The sequence below is a fragment of the Accipiter gentilis genome, chromosome 8 (genome assembly GCF_929443795.1).
Source record: "Accipiter gentilis chromosome 8, bAccGen1.1, whole genome shotgun sequence".
Classification (NCBI taxonomy): domain Eukaryota; kingdom Metazoa; phylum Chordata; class Aves; order Accipitriformes; family Accipitridae; genus Astur; species Astur gentilis.
This window is the reverse complement of record NC_064887.1, coordinates 25,955,494-25,979,499: the sequence shown is the minus strand read 5'-3', so window position 1 is coordinate 25,979,499 and position 24,006 is coordinate 25,955,494. Positions and strand designations below refer to the sequence as shown.

Here is a 24,006-nt window from a genome sequence, read left to right as displayed (position 1 = left end):
GATATTGTTAACAAGAGAATTTAATTGAGAAACATTTTTGCATCTCGCATTAGGTGTGACTCTTAGTTATGTGATATGTTCATGGGTGACAGGAAAATTATGCCTTACATCTGTAGAGATGTGTAAATGCCTCATTAAGTTTAATAATTATCTGTTAGAAGGGCAGTTCCACAAGAAAATCTCTGCTACTGAAAAATAGAAGGGACAGAACGAAACAACACTGCAATCACATCATCACTGACCTTCCTGAATTAATTCACCTGTTCAGAAATATTTTTATAAACATATCAATAATGAATGTTATATCGTAAAAAATGTATGAATGGGTTACACCATGAAAATTTTATCAAGTAGCCCATGAAATTAGACACAGACCATATTTTCAGATTTGAGCTCAATTCAACTTGAATTTGCATGTTAATTCACATATGACAGAGGGAGAAAGCAGAAGATGGAAGAGAAAGAACATTGCTATGAAACATGACACATAAAAGAAAACTTAAGAACAACTGCTTTTCAATCAAAAAACTACAAGTATCGCCTCTGACAGACAAAAAATAATAGTATATGACTGATTTCACAATGTTCTCCATAGCTAAAAAAAAAAAACAAAACCAAAAACCCCCACCACCTTCCTGGATGTGGCAGAAGGCAAATTATCCCGGCAACAAAAAGCTCTCAAGGAAAGCTATACTATCCCATTTACACTGACAGCTCCATTTTACAGCTAAACAAGGATTATACAAATCTGGGAAACCAAAACAGAACATTATAAACTTCTGCTTGCTATGAGAAGGTGGTTAGACAAACAAAGCACAACCTTCATACTAGACAAGTACACATTTTGACGCATACCATTAAACAAAAAATTAACCAGTTTATTATATTTAACATATTTACAAAATAGTACAAATTAAAGTACTGAAACTCCATTATTGCATGACAACAAAACCTCCGTGCAGGCAAAAGCAGCACATGAAAGAGACACTCCAGAATATTTAGGAAGTCTTTGGTACTCAAAATATAGTTTAAGATGCAGCATTAACTCAATCAATACAGGGCATTAAACACAGACAATGATATGTAGATTTATGCCATAAAAGTAAGTTTAGCTATGGCTTTCATTCTTACCAAAGGCCGATTACTGGACTCAGGAATTGCTTAAAAGCTTTACAGCAACTTCAGGATGGAGAGACTACTCAAAGTTATTCTAAAACCAAGCTGCTGAAAGTGACTGATATATTTCTCAACTCATATTGAATTAAATTGCATCCTCTCAGAACTGTAAGACAGCAAAGCACTAAACATTTCACAGGCCTAGAGCTTACTCCTCTACCCCTTGAGAAGGCAAAACTGTGAAAGAATCAACTTCGTCTCCTTAAGGAATATAGGATCAAGCTCACAATAGACAATACAACTGCATGGCAAAAAAAGATCAAACCAGCATACTCTGGTCTACACTGTTGTACACATCATTTACAAAATATGTTTTATGCATAATCTACATTATTTACAAATGGTCTCAATTGTTCCATCAAGTAATGTACTCAACACAATCACAGTTTACATAATTTCGAGGTAAATACTTGAAAAGTTAGAGCATCAGCAGAGTTTCATCTGCAAGGCGGAATCTCACAAGTGGAGAATTTCTAATTGGAAGATCCTCTCTTTCACCTGGTCACACAGCAGTGTATGCTAGGTGCAGCAGATGGGTAAGATAGTTGCAGAGACAAAGAGGATTATTGTGAATCCTCTGTGCTGTGCTTGGTCCTTCCTGAGGGCCAGAAGGAGGCCAGAAAGAAGCAAAGAACACTGGGGACAGCCAAAGAGAATCTGAAATACATACTAGCAGATTCTGCTCTGTGGATGAACAGTGGATATTATGTTTCTTGCAGAGTGGGAAAAACTGCAGTGTTAAATTGTGCTGTATCTATGCCTGCTAATTGCAAGACACCTATGTGAAAAGAAGATAGGGAAAAGCAAAAGAGAGGATGTGGGACAGGATGAATTAACTTTCTTGATTGGTCAACATCACCCTAAAAACAAAATGCATTTAAGAGCTTTACTTTCTTAGAAGTTTTCAAGCCAGGTTAGATGTTATCTAAATATTCAAAACTGCACATCTGAAGACACCACCCACATTTATTTTAGCTTATAACTACAGCACTTCTGACCCTCCATAAATATATTAAAACACTGCCTCACCAAAGGGTGGACACCACTTTACAAGGCCTGATGTTTCAGGCTAGCTAACCTAGGCACATTTTTCTTGGGGATGCTTATAACGCTGCAACAAGACCACTCACTCATTGAACTGCTGTTAACATCCCAGGGAACAAGAGAAGAAAGGGCCCAAAGTAATCTGCAAGTTCCCTTTGTGTGACTTTGTAAGAGCACAAAAGGTGATAGAAACTCCTGTTTAATTAGGAAAAGACAGTTTAGGGTTGGAAGCATCGAAGTTTATCTGAATCAATCAAAAGGTTAAGATAAACAGTTTTGTTCTTGAGAATTGACATCATCTTCCATTAGTATATTCTCCTACAGAACAGGTCTACAATATTGATTTAATGTTAATGCTGAAAATTTTAACTCATCTTGTCATGACTCTCTTCAGTTGCACTTTTATGGTCGGCTGCTTAAATGAAAAGAACTCACACAAAAAGACTGACAAAGAAAGGATCCCACAATTCCATTTTGTGGATGCTTGTTCAAGCCATACCACGTCACTACACCTTTTTAAAATATTGTCTTTCAACAAATTGTTAGACAATTTAGGCAGGACCTCAAAGTAGTCAGTTAACTAATTATATATGCATGAATGCTACTCATGTTTACTACATATTTCCTTCAGAATGTTTTTATGAGTGTAAAACTGTTCGTAAGGTGATAAGTAAAGTAGTTTGATGTTTCAAGACAAGTCTACTGACTGTACTTTATGCCCACTGGAATGACTGAACTCTGTTTTCTGCATGCAGTGATAAGGAATAATAAGCCTTCATCTCCTTGTACCATCACAGATGTTAGCTAGAAGAAAAGAGACTTATTAAATATTCAGCCATAGCTAGTATTCATGGTGTAGTACAGGGTAAAATGAAAAGGAGTGTAAAGAAATTTGTTTTCCGGAGATCTTCTGGGAAGGTGAGGGTTGGTCTTTGTACTGATCCCCAGTGATGGCAAACTGGCAGGTTGTTTCTTGCACAGCTCTGGGCAAGGTAATAATCTGTCAGCACAAACTTCTGTATAAATTCCAACATTAAGACTGGAAGGTTCAGACTGACAAAAATGCTGCTGTTTAAATACTTAACAAAACCAGTAACACTTTGAAGATATTAAATTTTTACAATCCCTGAAACTGCTGGTCAGCAGAGGAAAGTTTTTAATTCATTCATCCTCTTCAACATAAGTTGATGGAAACCAGCCCACCTAAAAAGGGGAAAATCAGAACAAAATAATACATGAGATGCACAGGTTTTTTTAAATGGCTGAAGTAGGCAAAACAAGGATGAGTCTGTTCAGTAAATATAAGAATAAGATTACCAAGATAAACTTCACTGATCTGCCACAGTTAGGGTAAGTACCCTAAACAAAAGAATAACTTGCAGATATGACAATTTGGAGACTAAAGGTCTCTTCCCCCTCCCCCCAAAACAGACAGACAAACAAAAAAACCAAAAAACCAAACAGCCCCATCCCACAAAACACACACCCAAACCACTTTTGCCCAAATTGGAAGTCTAAGCATTCAGAAGAAAGTCTAGAAATGCCAAGAGCAGCAGTAGCTTTACTACATGCAGGATACTGCTATTTTTTGAATGAGCAGTTATATATTTAACAGGCTTCAGTCAGGCCCAGAGAATCCTCTTACAAAGGAAATAGCAACTGATTTGATTGCATTACACAGAGTTAAAATCCATTGCCATTTAAATAAGACAGAACTGGAAGGCAGAGTCCAGTGTTTTATACTTCATAAGTTATAATGCTATCTCCAGTCTGAAATTAATGATGTGTCAAATAAGGATTATATAAGACATACAGGGAAGCAATATCATATATTCCTTATTGTCTTATCTATCTGATTTAGGTTTTTCACTCAGACTTCTTTATATCTAAGTCAATTTAACACTTATGAAAGACCTCAAAACCAAACCTAGAGCATGAGTGGAAGGAATAACTGCGTCAATTTTGTTTTAGGATACCTTGCCAAAGTATCTCCAGAGGTGAGCTTATGATCTCAAGTCCAGACTGTGAAAGAATGCTAGCACATAACAGGGCATCCTTTAGGATGTGGGTAGCTGCATTAGAATGAGATGTTCAGTTTTCTTCACATGTAAAATGTATATAGGATGACCACTATTTCTTCTGCTTCCCTATTTCGTCTTGTCTAATTGACCATTTCACTTTAAGTTTATAACCAGGCTTATGTACATAAAAAATAAAAAATTCTCCAAATTGCATGAAACAGCAAATCTGGACATCTGTTTCAACCAGGCTTGCAACTTCCATTTCCAGCTTCCAGCCAATCCGCTTTTTTCTGCCTCGCATTCCTTGACCCTGCATCTCAGTCCTTTAGATATGGAAACAGCAGCCTCAAATACTTCTGACTAATCTACATTAAAGAGCAAGCAATATGCTAAGACTGAAGCAATATAGCCTTTATAGGTAAAAACTTAAACTTTAGTTCCATGCAAGTCTCAGAGTGCAGTGTAAAGTGACTTTGTAAAGATCCCTGCTAAATACGCCACTTCGTATGAGCCACTTTTTTAGAGATCAAAGCAGCAGCCTCCTATAAAAAAGGTGGCCAATTCCATTGCATTGTAGTCTGGCAGAAAGGTGTGGAACTCATTCTGTGTTAAACTGCTACACAGACCTTTCACAGCACCAGGAACCTGAGCTTTTGACCCCAAATACATGTGTGCAACACAGTTCAAGAAAGTTTAGTTGTAGCTGTACTATTGATGCTGGTTATTTTCCAACCATATAGTCTTGCCCAAATATTCACCGTAGTAGGTCACATTAAATAACCAATTAATTTACATGCTGGGAAAGCTGCCTGGCGAGAGTTCTACCTGGCTCCTATGAAACACAAATGAGAACATGTTGTATCTTGTGAATTTAAATATATAAAGAAGGTTTATGATGTAGGAACACACCTTATTTTTTTACAAAATCACTGTCAGCCAAGGCAGAAATGAGACAAAGGAAAACAAAAAAACCCAACCTTACCCTTCCATTTACTTCACCTCTCCACCAGCCATTTGCACTCATCTTTGTATAAATTTTTACAACATCCCCTTTCAATAAGGACAGCTCTCTCATGTCTCTTGCACAGAAGTCATACCTGGCTATGGCAATGCCTATCACCTTCGGGCTTAGCACTGAAATGAAACAGACATTAACATTATTAGGGCTCGTTAACTGAAGACTACTAAAGTAATGTATATAGCAGTACTGTAAAAAAATAAAACAATGATTTCACAACAACATACACTGCCATTCATCTTAGGCAAATGTGAAAGCATCTGCACTACACAGATCAAGAAGGTTTAGACATAGGTGAATGGTGTAAAAGTTGAAGGGATTTTATGGGATTTTTTTAAAAAAGTTCTTTTTATTTTTAGAAAAAAGTCAAACTAGATGAACCGTAAATAAAATATCCCCCACCCCAAAATTGCTGAATACATTTGCAGTTATTGTATTTTTGTGCTTCATAATAAAACTTGCTGCCAGTTACATGCATCAACATATTTTACAGGTCACTAGTTTCTTTCCAAAAGAATTATTAGCATTTACAGTTGATTTAACTTTAAACCTCTAATGAAGCAAAACAAATAGAATAAGGTGCTGTTCTTTCAAAAACAACTCCCAAGTTAAATATTAATGCACTTAAAATTGGAAGCTAACATCAGCATGAGCAAAAAAGTAAAGAGTTTCCACAGGAAATTTGTATGGATCATTTATTACAATCTGCATGAACATTGGCTGATGTAAATTTACTCTTTTCAGGAGCTTATGCTGTAAATCACCAATGAATTTGTTCTACAAAACTTTTCATGAAGAAGAAAATCCTTACAAATTTTTCTCCTAAGTTTCAGTGAAATTAATACTTAAAAATTTTAAGCTACATCAATGTAAGTATTTTGCCAATGTAAAACCCAGACATTTTAAGCAATAAAAAGCTGTGAAATATTTTAAAAAAGCAAATGTGAAAAAAGCCTAATTTCAAAAACCAACCCCCTTCTCCCAAATAATTTATAGGAAAGTGTGTTTTCAACCCCAACGTAGAACACCCAAACTTGCAAAAGAAATCCTCGACTCTTCCAATGAGAGGGAAGTGGGCATGGCACCTAAAAGATAAAGGCCTTTGACTTGAGCAGTTTAGGAAAAACATCTACTGTTCTGCTGCATTTTGTAGTTGGATGATTTGTCCAAAGCACTCTTGTTTTATTGTTTTCAACTAATGCCATTGTTTTCCTATGTAAGTCACTGTATATAAGACTTTACAAGCACAACCAAGCTTCCCACTGAAAAGATTTCAGAAGAATTCATCATACGATCATGATGGAAGACTTGATATAATATACATATAATCATCTTTTTTCTCAGAATCCTTTCCAATTTCTTAGAAATTCCCAATCATCTTTAGGAAATACCGTTAAGAGTCTAGTTATAGCAATGCCTTCAACAATGTAATACTAAAAGTTCATAGCTAGTTGCCTTTAATTTAAATCAGGAACACAAAACATGGCAAACAAGCTAGAAAATCTTGACAGTTTCAGCTCTGCTTGCATTTAAGATTTCTTCTGACCCCACTAGGGACATTTTATTGGAACAGAGGCTTTTGCATAATAGTATTAAATATATGAAAATCATTACATATTCAAAAATTTTTAGCTTACAAAGACAATATAAACAGTTTATTTTAAAATAACAAATACTATATTTAAAATATTATTAGATATATCACAAAAACAGAATGCCTAAAAACTGTTTTGGCAACAGATCATGCCCTTTTTTATATCATGCCATTAAAGCTTAGTCCAACGTTTCAGACTACTTATGTAGAGTAAGCTTGCTCATCAGATACTTGATACAAGATGCCATATAAAAGAGAATCAGGATCTCAATTTATTGCTTATATTTACAACATCTTTATGTTGTAAAAATCTAAGTGATACATTAAGTATATTAAAGTTCAAACATACTTTTTCCCCCTCTAAGCAAGTCAGATGTAGACGGTACTTGTTTAGATCCTGACATGAATGTTATGTCCTAAACCTTATCAGTATTGCAGTAATCAATTTTACAGGTAAAGAGCACATGATGGGCAGCAATTATTTTGGAGAAAGAAAAAAAAAAAAAAAAAAACACAACAAAAAAAAACCAAAAAGAGCAGTTATTGATTGTAAGGTCAGTAAGCATTTATAGGTGTGCAGCAATATCACTGGCAGGTTTAGGGAAGCATTGCAGGATGCAAGGAGTGATTCTGGGGAACAGGGTATCATTTCAGATTCTATAAAGGAGATAAAGGGGCAAGGAAGAAGAATACATGAGGCAAAGATGAACAAATTTGGGAAAACATGGAAGAAAAGAAGTAAGGAGGGAAGAAATGCATGGAAGAATAATAAAAAGGAAAAGTGCTGAGTAAAATTAGGGTAGAAAAAGAAAGAGGGGCAGATCTGGGGGAAAGGAGGACTTCTATCTCTTTTTCAGGTTGTGAAGCCAGAGAGGAAAAGGAAAAAGAAACAAGAGAAATCAAAGCCATATATCTCCAAAAGTCTTGAGGCAGCAAGTAGCAGAATTTAGATTAATTTAGAATCCAACATCCATATTTTCAAATAAAAGTAATACTCATGATAGGAAATATATAAAAGGAAGCCAGAAGACTGATGCAATACAGGAAAATGACAGTGCTAATTTTGGAAAAAATATTAACCATATCTCTCTGGTGCCATAGTCACAAAAACAACTTGAGTAGAGTCTATCTGAATTCCCTGATCCCTGAATAGCCCTGAATTCCCAAATCAAAGCTGTCCCAGGATAAATGAAACTTGAGGGAAGACAGTCAGCATATGGAAAGGACATCTGTACAGGTGGGAGAGAGAATAAACACCGAGTGAAGAAAAGAAAGAGGATAGCTACAGGGAGAATGAGGAAGGAGAGAGAGAATGGGGTTAACAGCAGAGATTGATGGAAAGGAAGTGCCCAACAGGAGAACGTGAATGAGAAATTAAAGAGGGGGGGGGAGAAAAAGCGGGGAAAAAAAAAAAAGAAAAGAAGCTATTGAGAAAGCAGTAGAGGGAGATGGATAAAAGATACATGTGTGAATGAGAAAAGCATACTTTTGCTTAACCTAGCCCTTCCTTCTGCAAACAGGAGGAGAAGAAAAGACAGAGAACTATAGTCAGCTTTGATTCACACTAGAGTGTGTTGGAAAAGTTTCTCATTGACAGTGAGATACATGTGCTGCAAATTAATTTTAATACTAGTTTGGGCCACTGATGAAGGAACTGGGGTGCAAACAAGACGTTCCATGTGATCACAGCAGGCTGGTCTAGCTCACGTTTATGCCTGTGCTTAAATTTCACAAGGGTCAATGTATAATTATAAAACCTGTGAGGAGGTTTTTCTCTCTCCTGGTGGTATGGCCTCCTAGTAATTCTGTAGCCATATCCCCTAAAGATTGCTCTTGTGTATTCGTTTCCATGCTTCTTGAAGCAATGTACCTTTACTTGCACTGTTTAACCAAACCTCAGTTCTATTATACAAGCATGGGCAGCACCTCCAGTAGTGCTCAGTAGTCGGCTTAACCCTTTTCCTGTGTTACCAACTTCCATATCAGCAGAACTAAACCAGCTCTGAAGACCCTTTTGGAAAAAAAAATAAATACTTGTAATATCATGAAATAAGTATTTGTTTATTTAATGTAAGAAAATTCTTTGGCTATTTTGAAAAGCTTAAATTAAGAATTACTAATCAATATTTTCCTTTAGTATTTTGTACTTGTATAAAGAAATACTTTACACAGCATATTGTGATATGCAAGACATTGAATCCTTACTTATTGTTACAGTTACTTAAGAATTTTCTGATAGAGCAGGTTTTCATAGGAAAAAAAGGAATACAATTATAATTTGTTGAAACTATGCATGGGAATATATGGGAACGTATGATAGGCTTAAAGTAACCCTGAGTCTTGATTACTGTTCTATCACTGTAGGCCGCTTCACAGTTTTGTTTTCATGGAACGGATACCAGTTTCAGTAAGAATCGACTTTATGATCAAGTACTGTGCAGTTGAAGGAAAGAGGTCATCTTCTATCTCGCCCAAAAGGATAGAAACTCACAGTATTTACCTACAATAGAGGGCCAAAACATAACTGCTTTGTGTTCTCCAATTCAAACAAGGTGAGCGCTTCAGATGTTCCAGATGAATGTCATGACCACAGGGTAAGTGGATATACCAGAATGGCTTTCTATTCATCTTTTCTACAGATGTGTCGCTTTATGTAAGTATATGTCAAATGGAAGAGTGCCTTAAAGCCTGAATTTTCAGTCAGTGTTGTGACTACTGAAAGGAAGTAAAAATATCTGCCTCCCCTCCCCCCCCCCAAAAAAAAAAATAATCTATGTAAGGAGATAGAAATGGAAGAAACAGACTCCAAAACATTGAACAACTGAGGGGAAAAATATTCAAGAGCAGTATAGGACATTGAGATTGAAATCCCTGGCATGAATTGAGGGAGGGCTCATCAAAGACATTCTCAGCACAAGTAAGCACGCTAGCCGTTCTAATACAGAGCTGCCAACTACATCCTTTTCCCCTCTAGAAACTATGGAAAGCCTTAAGAGCCCATCTTGGAGCGCTAAGCAATTTGGATGACCTCTGTGGGGTAGGTGTAAAACATACTGCCTACTCAGATCTCCTAGTCAGATCTTGATTATGACTACATCCGTGCTCGCACATGCTAGACACCTTCCTTTCCCTAATGCAAAAGCCAGCCTCAATCCTGATTTGCACAACTTAGGCCAAGTCCTCCATCCGCTGCACACAGGGGTATGTCAGTGTAACATGAGTGAATGCTGCGTTCTTAACAGTAGTAGCTCCTTCCATATGCTCCTTGAAGGCATTTACCTTCCTACTAGCAAAAATTCTTCTTGAATTGTCCAGCGGTACAGTTCACTTCTTTGAAGACTAGCTCTTAGAGACCAGAGCAAGTCATAGCCATACTGATGCACTAATTGAGACCACCCACTGCTGCTACTTTACACATTTTTATGCAGTCTTAGTTTAAAATGTTTCCATCTATTAAAGCCAGAGAGGACTAAATGAGAATAAAGAAAACAATATTTAGAAAACAGATGGGTAAAATTAATTAAACAATGTTAATGCACAATATAAAGAAAGCATTTTCTACAAAAAAAACTACTGTATTCTAAGATGCTGCTGCAGTATGTTTGCTGCAGGGATGGGACGAATATATTAGTTATCTACAAGCAGTGAAATTTTCAGGTTTGTGCATTTGAACAAATACATTAAAATACATATAGCTCATAGATGTCAACTACGTAACAAATTAACTGTCAAGTGATCATGATTGAATCTGGTGCAACTATTAAGCTTTGCAACACCTATTCAAACTTCTTATTGTAATTAACACTTTTTCAAAGGTTTAAGAGTTTAATTTTTGTTACGCTCCAAGAATAACATGTAAATAACTCAGGTTTTGGAATCAGAGAATAACTGAAGTATTAGATTCGTCCCTTCCCTCGCTTGCTGAACACAGAAACAACAGAAGAAAATTTAGAAGAAATATAAAAGCAGTAAAGCAGTACCTGACCAGAAAGGAGTGGAGGAAGGGGGAACAAAGCTGTAGTCTGGAAGAGTTACAAAAGAAAACCCACAGAACAAAGAAGGGGCTTAGAGAAAGAAAGAGAAAAAGAGAAAAGCAAAAGAACATTGAAATATTGGCACAAGATTTAAATATAGTTTTTAAACTATATAATTCATTGATAATAAGGAAACTAAGGTTCCCTACTAAGGATGTCTGGAAGGAAATTGACTATAATAACTAGAAAATTTGGATCTATGATTTAATTTTTAACAATTGCATTTTTCAAAAAGTAACATAGAAAGAAGGCACCCATTCAGGGCTTCAGAGAAGCAAATTAAAACTGCAGACTCTTGCAAATTTTTTCAGATTTAACAGATTTTTTTTTCTTCTTCTTCTTCTTTGTGTGCCCCACTTCTTAAGAGTCCAAAAGCAGGAACTCATGCATACCTAAGAATTCCTCTTGAGTCCAGGAAGACTAGTCACACACCCTTAATTAGGAATATAGCCTAAGTACCAGTTGAACCAGGGTCTCATAACATGCATGGGAAAAATCATGCATTTTGCCCTGATAATCATTAACATCAATAGGAATTGCACAGCTAAACTACATCCTCTAAGGCCCAACAGTATTGCTCATCTTTGAAGTTTTCCCCGACTTGAGAGAAAACCTTTGAGAAAGCAAAAAAAACAAGCGTAAGTTTGGCGTAGGCAGAATCAACACATCACCCTAGTCCCTCCAACAGCTTCCTCGGGTGAAAGGTTACAGGTGCACTTGCTCTATTGCCAACAAACCTAGGGTCAACGTATTTTTAAAAACAAAATTAGATGAAACGAACTAAAAATCTCTTTGAATGGAACTACAGTTTGTTGACATGTTCTCAAATTTTGTCCCTCTTTTGAAGAAGCAATGAAGATACATAGTGTACAGAGTCTAATAAATTTGGGATCTTTGCTCCCAGCTGTGATTTGGAAATGGAAGTCCATCTTCAACTGGATAAATGACAATGTAGCCTCTGAATTATGCCTACTAATATCTATAATTATTGAACAAGAGTGTTCCTTAAAAATATAGCAGGGTTATAGTCATCACATACAGCTGCTTCCCTGAATTTATTCTTGTGACTACACATGAAACAAAATAATTTTGCTTCAAAATGGCTATTTGCAGGAATGATGACTAGAACTATTTTATGCAAGGAATTAACAAAGAATCCATGGTGGAGGTAACGATACATCTTTGTGCATCTTATCTGGATGAGAACAGATATGTTTGTGACAATGAAACTACCAGCATAAACAAACAGGACCAATGCTGTATTTTAACATTCATAAACTATGGGTTATTTGTTTTAAAAAAACCCACAACATAAACCAACAGCAGTTCAGGTTAGGATCTCAAAGCAATACAAAAGAAACATACTCCAGGACCTCTTGCACACTAGAAACTCCCTTCTGATCTTTCACAGTGATGATCCTTTCTCCGCCTCTAATAATAAATGGATTATCTGAGAATGCATGAGGTTACCTGAGGAACTCCTTTATACCGGATCTAGTAACCCCAGGTGACAGCGCTGTGTGGAAATACATTACATAAACCAAAAGGGCAACTTAACTGAAGTAGTGTGCCCATTCTTAGAGAAAAATAACTGCCTTTATTTCTACAGAAGTACAATGATGGTGTAAAGTAGCAAAAGTAGCTTGCAGGAATAAAGACAAGTTAGGTGCTATTAGGTGCTATATAGGGGGTGGGTGGTCCCTTCCTGTCCACACATTATCTTAATTTTCTGAGAATTTTTCTGTCTGATATAACTGGAGGTTTGGTTTTACGTGTGAAATTCTGGACAACTAAACCTATGTGGGCAAGGAAATCCTACGAGATTTCTACAGATAGTCTGGTTTTAAATGCCACTGATAAGGGTTTTGGTGTTGGCTTTTAAGGAGAAAGGCTGGGTTCTTTTGTTTCCTTAAGGGCTGGAGTGACACTTGTTTTATTTTACTTTATTGACAGATACTTTTACACAGTTAATTAATTAAGTAGTAGAATGATGTGATATAACTAGTTAATGTACCTACTCCTAGTCTACAGGTGATGAAAAACAGTCACTCAAATAGTATTTGGCTTCGTGCTTTAGGTTACATTAAAATCTAAATTTCAGACCCAGATTTCTCAATATGATTGTGCTCTGCGTCAGCAGATTAGAATAAAGTGCCAAAAACTATTCTGTAGAAGAATGTCAACTTTTTCTTCCATTTTTGCCTTTATTTCATTAAATGGTCGATCACCCCTCTAATCTAATGTAAGAATTAGTATTCTTCCGTGTAGCCAAACAAAATTTGATCATAGTATGTACAGAAAAGCCTAGGACTGAAAAATTAAGAAGAAAGAATGTACCATTTCCCAAAAAATCTTCCTAATTAACTTGAATTTCTATATTGAGAAAAGTAAATGTCTGACAGCCTTTACAACCACATTAAAAGTGTAAATAAATATCAGAACAGAGTGGGTGAGTTCTGCAAGACCAGAAGACTAAAAAACAAAGTTCTAATTAAAGTGGAAAGCCAAATTAACTATCTCTATAACGTGAAGATTTTTGTTCTAAAAATCTAGTAGATGCTGAAGGGAGAATCAAATTCCCTGAAAATTTAAGAAGTTACAAGGTGATTTATTATGATTCACATCAGAAATCAAAAGTAAACTGAAATGCCACTTGATTTTCTTTCCTTCAATAGATAAATGAAAACACAACAATTACGAAAGATTAATATAATCCTTTCTCACATTGTGCTAGAAAGTGCAGTTAATTTGGTATTGCCATTTAATTTCACAGCAGCTCAAAGTCTTTGCCAGCAGAAAATGATACAACTCTGTCAAAGTCTACAGTGGTTCAACTCATGTTTTTTAGAAACACTTTTCCCACTTATTCTGTCAATCATATGTGCCAAAGACCAGCTGTTTTGAATAAGCAGCTGATGTCTTTTTCAAAACATGGCCCCATCAAAAATCCAGATATAGTCATGTGAACAGTATAGTGCAAAATACTGAGTTGAAACCCAAAACCTCCTTAAAATCATCTTCAAACTGCCAAAGGCCATTGTATTCACTAGCTTCAGCCCCATGCTTGTTAAAATATGGTGAATGTGACACCAAGTAGCTACACAACTGAAAAAAACTAGGGAAAGTGGGAAGAGGTCAAAAAAACAGCTGTGTGGCTGTTCTCACTGATGGCTATGAAGTCAACTCAATGTCCAACCACTGCCCCATGACTTATTTGCTTCCTCTACTAAGGAAAACAAAAATGCAGCCTAAAGTTTACCAACTTTTTTCCAAATTCAGCCCAGCAGGGTTTACGCAGCCTAAATATATAGTTACTCTAACATTAACTTTGTAAAAACTAACAGGATAGCTATAAAACTGAGCAGCGTGAGTCACAGATGGGCTGTTAATCATGGAAATGTTGCTTAAAAAAAACACCAAACCAAACAAACAAAAAAACCACCCCATGCTCTTAGGGACATGCTAACACTTTAAAAGAAAACTGCCAAATCCATTAAATTAAAGTGTCATCCAGAATCAATCTAGGTAGGTTAGCACAATTGTGGAAATGTATTAGATTTTATATGAGGAGTCTGAGAATTGAGAGGGGGGTTTTGATCAGGTTTTTTGATCAGCCCATGGAGGGGAGCGGGAGAGCGGAGGCCCCACAAGATGGCCGTGACTCCATGGGGAAGCCCGTGCTGGAGCAGCGTGTGACTGAAGAGCGGCCCGCGGAAAGGACCCACACCAGGGAAGTTCGTGAGGAACTGCGGCCCATAGAAAGGACCCACGCCAGGGAAGTTTGTGGAGGACTGGCTGTCTCCCACAGCGGAGCAGGGGCCGAGTGAGGAGTCCTCCTCCCCCTGAGGAGGAAGGAGCGGCAGAGACCAGGTGTGGGGAGCTGACCCCAACCCCCATCCCCTGTTCCCCTGCACCGCCGGGGGGAGGAGGGAGAGAGAACCAGGAGTGGGGTTGAGGCGGGAAGGAGGGAGGGGTGGGGGGAAGGTGCTCTCAGGTTTGGGTTTGCTTCCTAATACCCTTGGTTTGTTTTGACTTGTACTAAATTAATTTGGTTTTGTTTCTTCCCCAAGTTGCGCCTGTCTTGCGCGTGACCATAAGAGGTGAGTGATCCCTCCCAGTCCTTATCTCGACCCACGAGCCTGCCTTTCTATTTTCTCCTCGACCCACGAGCCTGCCTTTCTATTTTCTCCTCGTCCCACTGTGGTGGGGGTAGTGAGCGAGCAGCTGCATGGTGCTTTGTTACCAGCTGGGCTTAAACCACGACACCTGTAAAGCATGAAACAATTGAGTTAATGCTCTTCCAGACTAATAAATTAGTGGACACTATAGATACATTGTAACTGGCCTACGAAAGGAAAGAAAACAAACTGGTTCTGCTCACAGTCATTAATAACGAAAGCAAATGCAAAGTAAATTAAGCAGGGCATATCTTGTCAACAGTTCAAGCCTCAATGCTGTGAGGAGACAAAGGATGAGGAAAGCATGAGAGACGAAGGGAGATCACAAGCTAAAGGGAGAAGAAAGGACAGGACAGATAAATTAACCAAGAACAGAGATGTACTGAGATACAGCATAGCAGGGAGAAAACTGACTGAAATCCTGGGAAGCAAAGAAAACAGAAATGGAAGGAATAAAGAGGAATTGGGAGATAGAGACAGAGTAACTAAAATGCAGACACACACATTGGTTTCTTACAATCATCTGTCCTAAATTATCTTCACTTTAATTAGGAGAGGAAGAAAGTCTCCAAAGTTATAAGAAATGTTATGGAACAGAGGCAAGCAAATAAACAAAAGCTCACAAACACAGCAAATGAAAGTAACACAGCCAGCTTTCATCATCACAAAGACTAGACCGGACTCTACGGTCTTTCACAGCAGTCTTCATATTGTTAAAATCCCCATTAATTTTTATTTTCATCTTATTATCTGTTGCAGTACAAAGATACAGCTATTGTCTGCAGAACTGCAAATCTAATATTTGCTCTTTGACAGAAACATTACATACTTCCCAGAGGCCAGCCATGTGGTAGTTTTCATCGTTAACATTGAACTTGTACGTGTCCTAAAAATCATGCTAACTTCCATTTAAGTTGTAATAGGTTAAATAAAGGATACTTCATGCATTGTAAATCTTCTCAGTTTACTTTTAAACTTCTAAACTTAACTGCTATTTACACTCTACAGTAGTTCATTAACTTTCAGAAGCTTAGAGGCCTGTAATAAACATTTAAGGTTAAAAGGCAGGCATAAAAATAATTATGATACAGTAAATCTAATGGGTTTGTTGAGAAATTTATGTGGTATTACTGAGATGCTACTTCATAATGCTACACTACAAGACTGATTTATTTAAATCCCTTTTTAAGGATCAGAAATTGTCACAGCTATTATTAACACTTGTAGCTGCATGTATGCAAATGTCTGAAAAAACTAGGCAGGATGCAGTTTAATCTCTCACCAGCACGCGTAATAGATTTTTGAATATCAGGGACATTTTAAGTTTGGCAGCAAGACAAACTTGCTAGACATGTTTATAAACCTCCTGGCAGATCTCAATCTGCTTAGCTTCAAAAAATCCTAGCTAAAAGCATTACCATATTAATTGGCTATATGTCAAAAATGGAAAATGAAGATGTTCAAAGTATCTTGTCCTTTTAATATTTATATGAGAGAAAATAATATACAAAAATCTATAATACTCACAGTTGCCACCTGTTCTGTTACTCCTTTGTCCCACTACGTTTTCAGATTCTTTGTATGGAAATTGAAGAGTAGTATCCAAACTTCTAAAGCCTTCTTTGAGAGAGTGGTGCTTATAGTATTCTACTAGTTCCTTTCAGAAAGGAAAAATACTATGTCATTGGAAATTGAAATCACATCCTTTTCAACATTCTGGTGTACATTCAATGACCGTTTTATCATACAAGTAACCTTATTTTATAATACAACATGTATTATAAACAGTACGTGTTTATTTTTAAAAAATCAAGTATCCTAAATACTGACTGCTTTTACACTGCCACTTAACTGGATTTTCTTGGTGTTATTCTAAGTAAAAACCTCATTGTCAGAGTCAACACTTACTGCTCCTTTGAGCCAGGCTGAGCATGTATTTACTTTTCTGAAGTCAGGCAGAAGGCAAGGTCAGCTGCCTGTTAAGTATATAATGGTAGCTTTCTTTGTTTTCTCAAATTTCTTTTCCAATGATAAGTGATGTTTATCCACAAATGCATTTGTAAGTACACATCCAAAATAAAGCATAAGGCTTGCATGTAAGCATATAAGTCAACAGCAACTTAATGAGCAGATACACAGACATTGTAAAACTTTCAAGGCTCTGCCATTAAAATAAGTGGGGGGGTGGGGGGTGTTGGTTGGAGGTTTTTTTCAGATAGCACACACTGGCTGAAAAATCCAGCATTTCACATTCTCCTTGGGCCCAATCCAAAAATTTGTCTCTGTGTGTGTATATGTGTGCATATATATATAAACATACATATGCACACACAAGAGACAAATTTTATATATATGCACAAATTTTATATGTATGCGCACACACACATATATATGAAAATATAAAAAAATGGCTCAAATAGTTTATTCAAGGAGATAAGTTACTTTAGCTTCTATTCTAAAGAAGGCAACTCCCATCAAAATACTAACAGCTCATGTTATTCCTTCACAATCTTCAACCCCTGCCATTGCCTCTTACATTTGAATTAGCCCTAATAATGTCAGTATCACACAGTTTGTACACAGAGCCTAGAATAAGATTAAAAGTGACCAGACAATTCAAGGCAAACATATTTCATTTGATTAATGATACTTCAACTGTGGGATTTCACTCTCCAGAAATGCAAGCACAAAGCAATGTATTTACTGTAAGCCCTTCATTCCTACCAGTAACTCAGTCACTCCATTCTACTTACTTACATTTAGATTTCCAAAATCAAAGTTGACCAAGCCAAGCTTAGGTCAAAATAAGGAAATAGTACTGTGTTCAATCATTTCCTTCTAGTTTAAAAACAAACAAAAAAAAAAAAGAAAAAAGCAAAATTACTAGCTTACAGCAGCCTACGTCAGCCAAACAAAATGACTCTCAAATTATTTAGTCCAAGATCTGGTGCATAAACCTTAAGTTCTTGACAACAGTCTGAAGATTATCTTCTGAACTCTGGAACACTTCACTCCCCATGCTGCAAGCTGTTGCAAGTCTCTGAAACTGCTTCTAAGGCAGAGTCCAAAGCTAAGTAAAATCTACACTTGCTTTTAACAGTCCATAATCACAGATCTGCCAGACACTCCAAGCAAGCAAAAAGGCCCAGACACTAAGGACTGTTTGGGCTTTGTTGTCTAATATCAGCACAGCATGCAAGCTACAATATCAGCAACCAAATTTTCTGTCACATATCATGACTGAGTACCCAGACATTCAAATTATCAAGGCAACAGAGAGGGTGATTTGTAAGTAAGCAGCATTCAAAGTAGGATATCTGGATAAATGGAAAAATAATTAGTATGAAACTTTTGTTAGCGTTTTGCATCACATAAGTCTGTAAGAATTATGCTGTTCGGTAAAGATATTAAGAATTTTAACTGGACAGATTTTATCTGTTGGAAAAATGAGTAAAACAGTTCAAAACTGAGGAAAAATTTACTTTGGGTCACAAAAATTCAGTTGTTTTTAGAAGTTTAGTTTTTCAATACCATTCTTCCATGAAAACAGTCAACAAACAACCAGCCTCTAAAACATTCATTGCAAAAATCACAGTAGCAAGCTTACAAACAGGTAAGTAAAGGTAAGTAGCCCCTGCCAGCGTGGATGAGCCTCCGCAGGAGTCTGTCACATTACCATGATCCACATTGGCAGCAGAGCTGACCTTTCACTGCACCTTGGCCTGCTTTACACACTCAGCACATATTAATTACTCTTATGAAAGTTTTTCAAATACACTGTGAGAACTATGTACGAGCTGTTCTACTTTTGTTACCTCCAAAGTAGTACAGAACACTGTGTCACTGCAGATCACTACTTTAGGTTTCCATGGCTGCTGGCTTTGTCTCTCTTCTGCTCCCAGTTCTACTCAGACTATTTTTGTTCCTCTCTTCTTCCAGCCACTGTTACTTTTTCTCTTGGATCTACCCAGAACAAAGCAGTTGTTCCACAGCATATGCAAACAGTACTAACACTACCACTTGCCTATTTAAGTCTCAAGGGCAGAATTCATAATACCCTAAAACTGAGTTATGAAATGACTTTTTCCTAATTGAATGTTAACAAGGCTAAATTGGTAGCAATGAGGCCTTTACACTAGAAATTTCTTTCGTCCTCTCAATTCTTTGACACAACGCATATTCTTTTTGTTTCTGTTTTATCGAAGTTTGTGTCCAGTACTATCTCTGATCTTTCAGCTGTATTTTAAAACCTGTATCGGTGCATTAAACTGCATCATTGTCATAAAAAGATATCTGGCAGCATGCGACTCCAGCTCAGATGCTTTGTCAAGATCCTGAGAGGGCTCATATGTTCTCATTAGTTTCTAGTGAATCATTTGTAGTGTTTGCAGACTAAGTAGCCATCTCCTTCATGCATTTGAGGAATGCCACAATTTCTGTTGCTACCAACGATAAGAACTCAGGGTTCCCAGGCCTGACACTAAACACTTCACTGGTTTTTAAGTGTCAAATGAAGACATTAGAGTGCGGAAACAGCTTGATGTATTCTTCATCAGGAAATTTATGTTCTTCCCATTTTAATGAGCACTTATTTCAAATAGGGTCAGGCAAAGCATAGATTTCTGCTTGATTTTTTACCACTTGTAGAATGCTCTTGCTTTACAGAGTATCAGTGGTTAGATTAAAATAATTTCTAACGCTTCTTGGTTTTAAAGCTTCTCTCCCTACTCTTGTTTTGCATTGTCCTTCATTTTTATTTATTGTTTTAGAGTACTTGGACATGCATGCAGGAAGGCTGCAGCGTAAGTTTTAATCCAATTGATTGCACTAAATATATTGAATGAGCTTCCTCTAACAATGCATCTGGAAATGCTTAAGCAGTAAAATTTTACAAATGCACTAATGTAATTTATTCAGACACCTTGTATTTATGAGTCTTGTCTGAGCAAAAATGAGCTAAGAAATTCTTTAAAATGAAAGTTCAAAAAAGGGAATTTCTTCCCCATACAAGATGACTTTGACATAACATTGAAAACTCACTGATCTGGGCAGTTATAACACCAAACTCTGTTTTCTGGGAATGAACTATGCCTATAGTTGAAGTGAAAGTCAGTGAGAGAGCCTATGTTTTGTGTCTTACTACTATAGTTTGCTAGTGAGTGGTTTGCTGCCGCAGAGCGTAAGTTCAAAGTAGTCACACAGTTGCTTTAGTTCAGACTAGTCGATATTGACTGCAGACTACTATTATTCCAACAAGGATTTCTGAGCTATTAGCACTTAGACAGCCCCATTCTCTAGCTGCGCTTCTTTGCATGGTGCACCAAGAGCAGGAAGACCAGCCTCTCCTGAGTTTTTCTGGGCTCTCTGACACAGCTGCACCTTATATCCTTCTCTCTCTGAACTTACACATCAATAGGTATCATTAAGTTCAGCAATACACATGTACATGTGCTGGTCTGGGAAGGAACCTTCACCTAGCTACTTTTCGCGATCATTACTATATAAAGATTTCCAAAGACTTCAAATTGTCCTTTCAAGATTCAGCCTAACTGCATAGTGGGCTGATGCATGGGATTCAAATTCCTCCTTTCTTCCACATCACTGCAAGGGACACAGTCCAGTCCTAAATACGAATGTGTAGTTTTAAGCACATACTACCATCATTTAGAACATAAAACATAAATATAAAAAATTATCCTATTAGCAGGTATAGACACAATTCAAATCCCTCACTCTCACAGCCTTCTGTAACTTCACAAACTGAAGTAGCTCTCACTAGCAGCAACAGCTACATAGAAGATTGTGCTTTGTTAAAAACCTAATCAATGCTTACCATTAAATTTTTAAATTTTCTGTTTTCTGCAATGTGGAAAAAGCCATCTCTTGTTAAAATCTTGATGTGTTTCACTTCATTATTGTACCTGTGGGCAATGAATAACTTATGAATATAAATGTGTTTTTAATCAGACACAATCAATAATTACCTGAGGGCATGCCCCAATAACACCACATGAATAAATTCTTAAGACAAAATGTATATCTGTGCCAAAAGAAGGCTGACATCTAATTAACCAAATATATTTATTAAAGTACAGCTGAAGAGGTAATCTGTATTCAGAAAAAAAGTCACAACTAACTGCTCATTCTAATTGGGAATTCCCATATAATTCTTACTTTCATATTCATGTTGATGAACAACATGAAAGTAAACAAGACCCTCACAATAATTTGCATCCACACAATTTATGAACCCACATTTTACTGAAATGTCTGAGATGCAAAGGGCTTCAACAAGTTCTCACTGAAGTCAATGAAACACTCTTGCTCACTTCAGAGAAGCAGATCGCATTACACTCCAAACACTTGCTTACTCTTACCCAATATACTAGACCATAATTTTTGTAGACCTGTTTGCTACATCAGCATTATAAAACCATTGCTACTTTTGTACTATAAATCCTGGGTATTTTTGTCAGCAACTTCAGTTTTCCCATATCAACTCTGTTAAAGACTGCATATGATTATATAAATTGAAACAGGAGTTTTTCTTTTCCTTATTTATTTCAAATATCATCTAGACATAAATGCAAACAGGAAAACTTTCTGTAGGACATCTTATTACACTTACTTAATACTAATTGCATATTCTCCTGACTCTTTGGTCCTGTGCCGCACCAGGTAAGTGCTATTTACTCTGTTAATAAGTTCACTCTCTGCTTGCAATCTTTCCATTGCTCCTGCAAACCTGGAACAGAGAACAATAAAAACTGCCTATGATTTTTTTCAAAACTCCAAAGAAAGGTCTATCAGATATGCAGTGCAGAGTCCCAATATTCTGCATATGACGGGGACCTAAAAATACATCAGTTGCAACTGAATGCCACTTCCAGATCTCTGAATGAAGAATAAAGCGTGAAAAAAATCTGCACTGGGGCAGGAAGAATTCTTAATTAGAACAGTACTTGCGCACCTGTTGAACACAATGCCTGTTAAGGAAAGTACTCAAGCCTGAGCATTAGCTTAATGACTACTGGCTTGAACAGCTCATAAACCCAAATGTTTTTCTGAATCATGTGTTGCAAGTGAAACAATAAAACAGTGGTCCAGAACCTTTGAACCTTCCTGAGTTCTAGTGGGATGTATCTTAACAGAGTAGAGAATCAGCCAGTGGTAGTGTATTAGGTCAAAAAAAGACCTATACAGAAATTTAGTATTTCTACAAATGCACTATTTTATTTGCTTTCATAATTATTCATAACCTCTAAAGGCTAAAATGTAATGGTTAGATTAAACATCCACATATAAAAAAAAAATAAATTTCAGCCTAATATGTCCAAATTTGAAAGAGCTGATGCTAAGAGTTGAAAGCTAAGACAAATAAGTCACCAATTCTGCAGCCTGACTGCATAAGCAGATTTGAGTCCTTGATCTGCCTTGCTGGTTTGGGTGGGACTTCATGAGACACTGTCAGCAGACATTTATTTGCAAAACTAGAGGTTAAACTGTTAATTGAGGAAAGTGACCTAGCTTACAGGGAAATGATGCTTATTTTACCATTTTACAAAGTAGTCTAAAGGCAGTCAACATCACAGAACACTACTACATAAAATTTCATACTAATACATCACTACCAATTAGAAGGGAGCTGTAAATAAAAAACAGTTATTTTATGAAACACACCAGGGAACAAGCATTTTGAAGTATCACAAAATACATGACTTTTTACAGCAAGTTTCAGCCTAAAGTAATTTTTCAGTTAAGTATTACAAATCCTTAAAAGACAAACTGATCCCAATGATACGCTTTCTTCTAACAAATTATAAATAGAGCAAATGCTACAATTTAATTTAAAATACCAATTTTAAATATTAAACATTCTATTTGGCTTGTTATGAGAAATTAGTATTTGTTTCAATCTGATTCTGATTTCACTTTTGGCAAACTAGAGGAAATCAGAACTTGCATATAAATGACAAAACATAAAACCAGTGAAAGAACACAAGTGACACTCATTCTGTTCTCTCGAAATCACCATGACTTTTTGAGAAGTGAGGTGAATTCCGATAAAGAGTTCACACACTACATAAGGCCCAGACCAGCAGTGGTTGTAGTTTCGATCCACTGTCCTTTTATATCCCTACAGTCTTCTCTTTTTTTTTTAAAGGAAATGCAGAATTATTCATAAGACAAGATGTACTTAACATTATTCCCCCTCTTTATTCACTTAACATGTAAGATCTACTTGCATGCTTCATATTATGTTCATCTCTTACTTATTTCAGACCTCTGGGACTAGCCTGCACAGCTACAGACTTGTAAACAAAATGTCAAAATCATTAAGCACTTTATTACATCAGAAATACTTTTAGGCAATGCATGGTGTTGCTTTCCCAAACCATTACACAATGCCTTCTTCAGAAGCCTAGGAAGGTTAAACCAATATAAATTAAATTGTAATAAACACAGTTGTCTTTCTATGACTGCTTCTTTCAGAGAGATTCTTCTAAGACTAGACAGGGACTCACCACAGTTGTGAAGAGTAATCTACTGGTTTAGGAACCTAGGACATGAAAAGATACAAGAGAATGATGATCAAGATTTTTTTCTAATCAACACAAATCAGACAGCATTGATCTAATTGTCAATATCCAGATGAAACAAGTTAAAAGAAACAGATGATCTAATTCATCTGCAAGTAGTATTTTCTTTTGAAGAAAGTTATAATAAAGGACAAATATTCCATACCATTCTGAAAGTAGTACAGAATATTTTAACTCTTTGCTGCTGTGACATATATTTTTTTACTTAATAGAACTGTTAGAAGTTTTTCTGACAGTGCCTACATTCAAATTTCATACATAAATTAGCCCAGTGCTACATATTGTTGAAAAGTATCATTAAAATATGCAAAAAATTTACACTAACATGTACAAAATTCACT

The 24,006-nt window shown here is 36.5% G+C and overlaps 1 protein-coding gene across 5 annotated transcripts in view; it reads right to left on the bottom strand.

Moving 5' to 3' along the window:
• Window positions 1–857: 857 nt before the first annotated feature.
• VAV3 (vav guanine nucleotide exchange factor 3) overlaps window positions 858–24,006 on the bottom strand; it is a 178,583-nt gene continuing 155,434 nt past the window's right edge. For 2 of the 5 annotated variants that reach the window (XM_049808220.1, XM_049808224.1), the window contains 7 exons: window positions 23,591–23,625; window positions 21,694–21,810; window positions 20,899–20,986; window positions 16,593–16,722; window positions 10,834–10,917; window positions 5,224–5,375; window positions 858–3,423 (listed from right to left, as the gene is read on the bottom strand). In XM_049808220.1, coding sequence (XP_049664177.1) covers window positions 3,382–3,423; window positions 5,224–5,375; window positions 10,834–10,917; window positions 16,593–16,722; window positions 20,899–20,986; window positions 21,694–21,810; window positions 23,591–23,625 — 648 coding nt within the window. In that variant the 3' untranslated portion in view covers window positions 858–3,381. The remainder of the gene's footprint in view (window positions 3,424–5,223; window positions 5,376–10,833; window positions 10,918–16,592; window positions 16,723–20,898; window positions 20,987–21,693; window positions 21,811–23,590; window positions 23,626–24,006) is intronic. The other 3 variants (XM_049808222.1, XM_049808221.1, XM_049808225.1) reach the window with 3 other exon arrangements.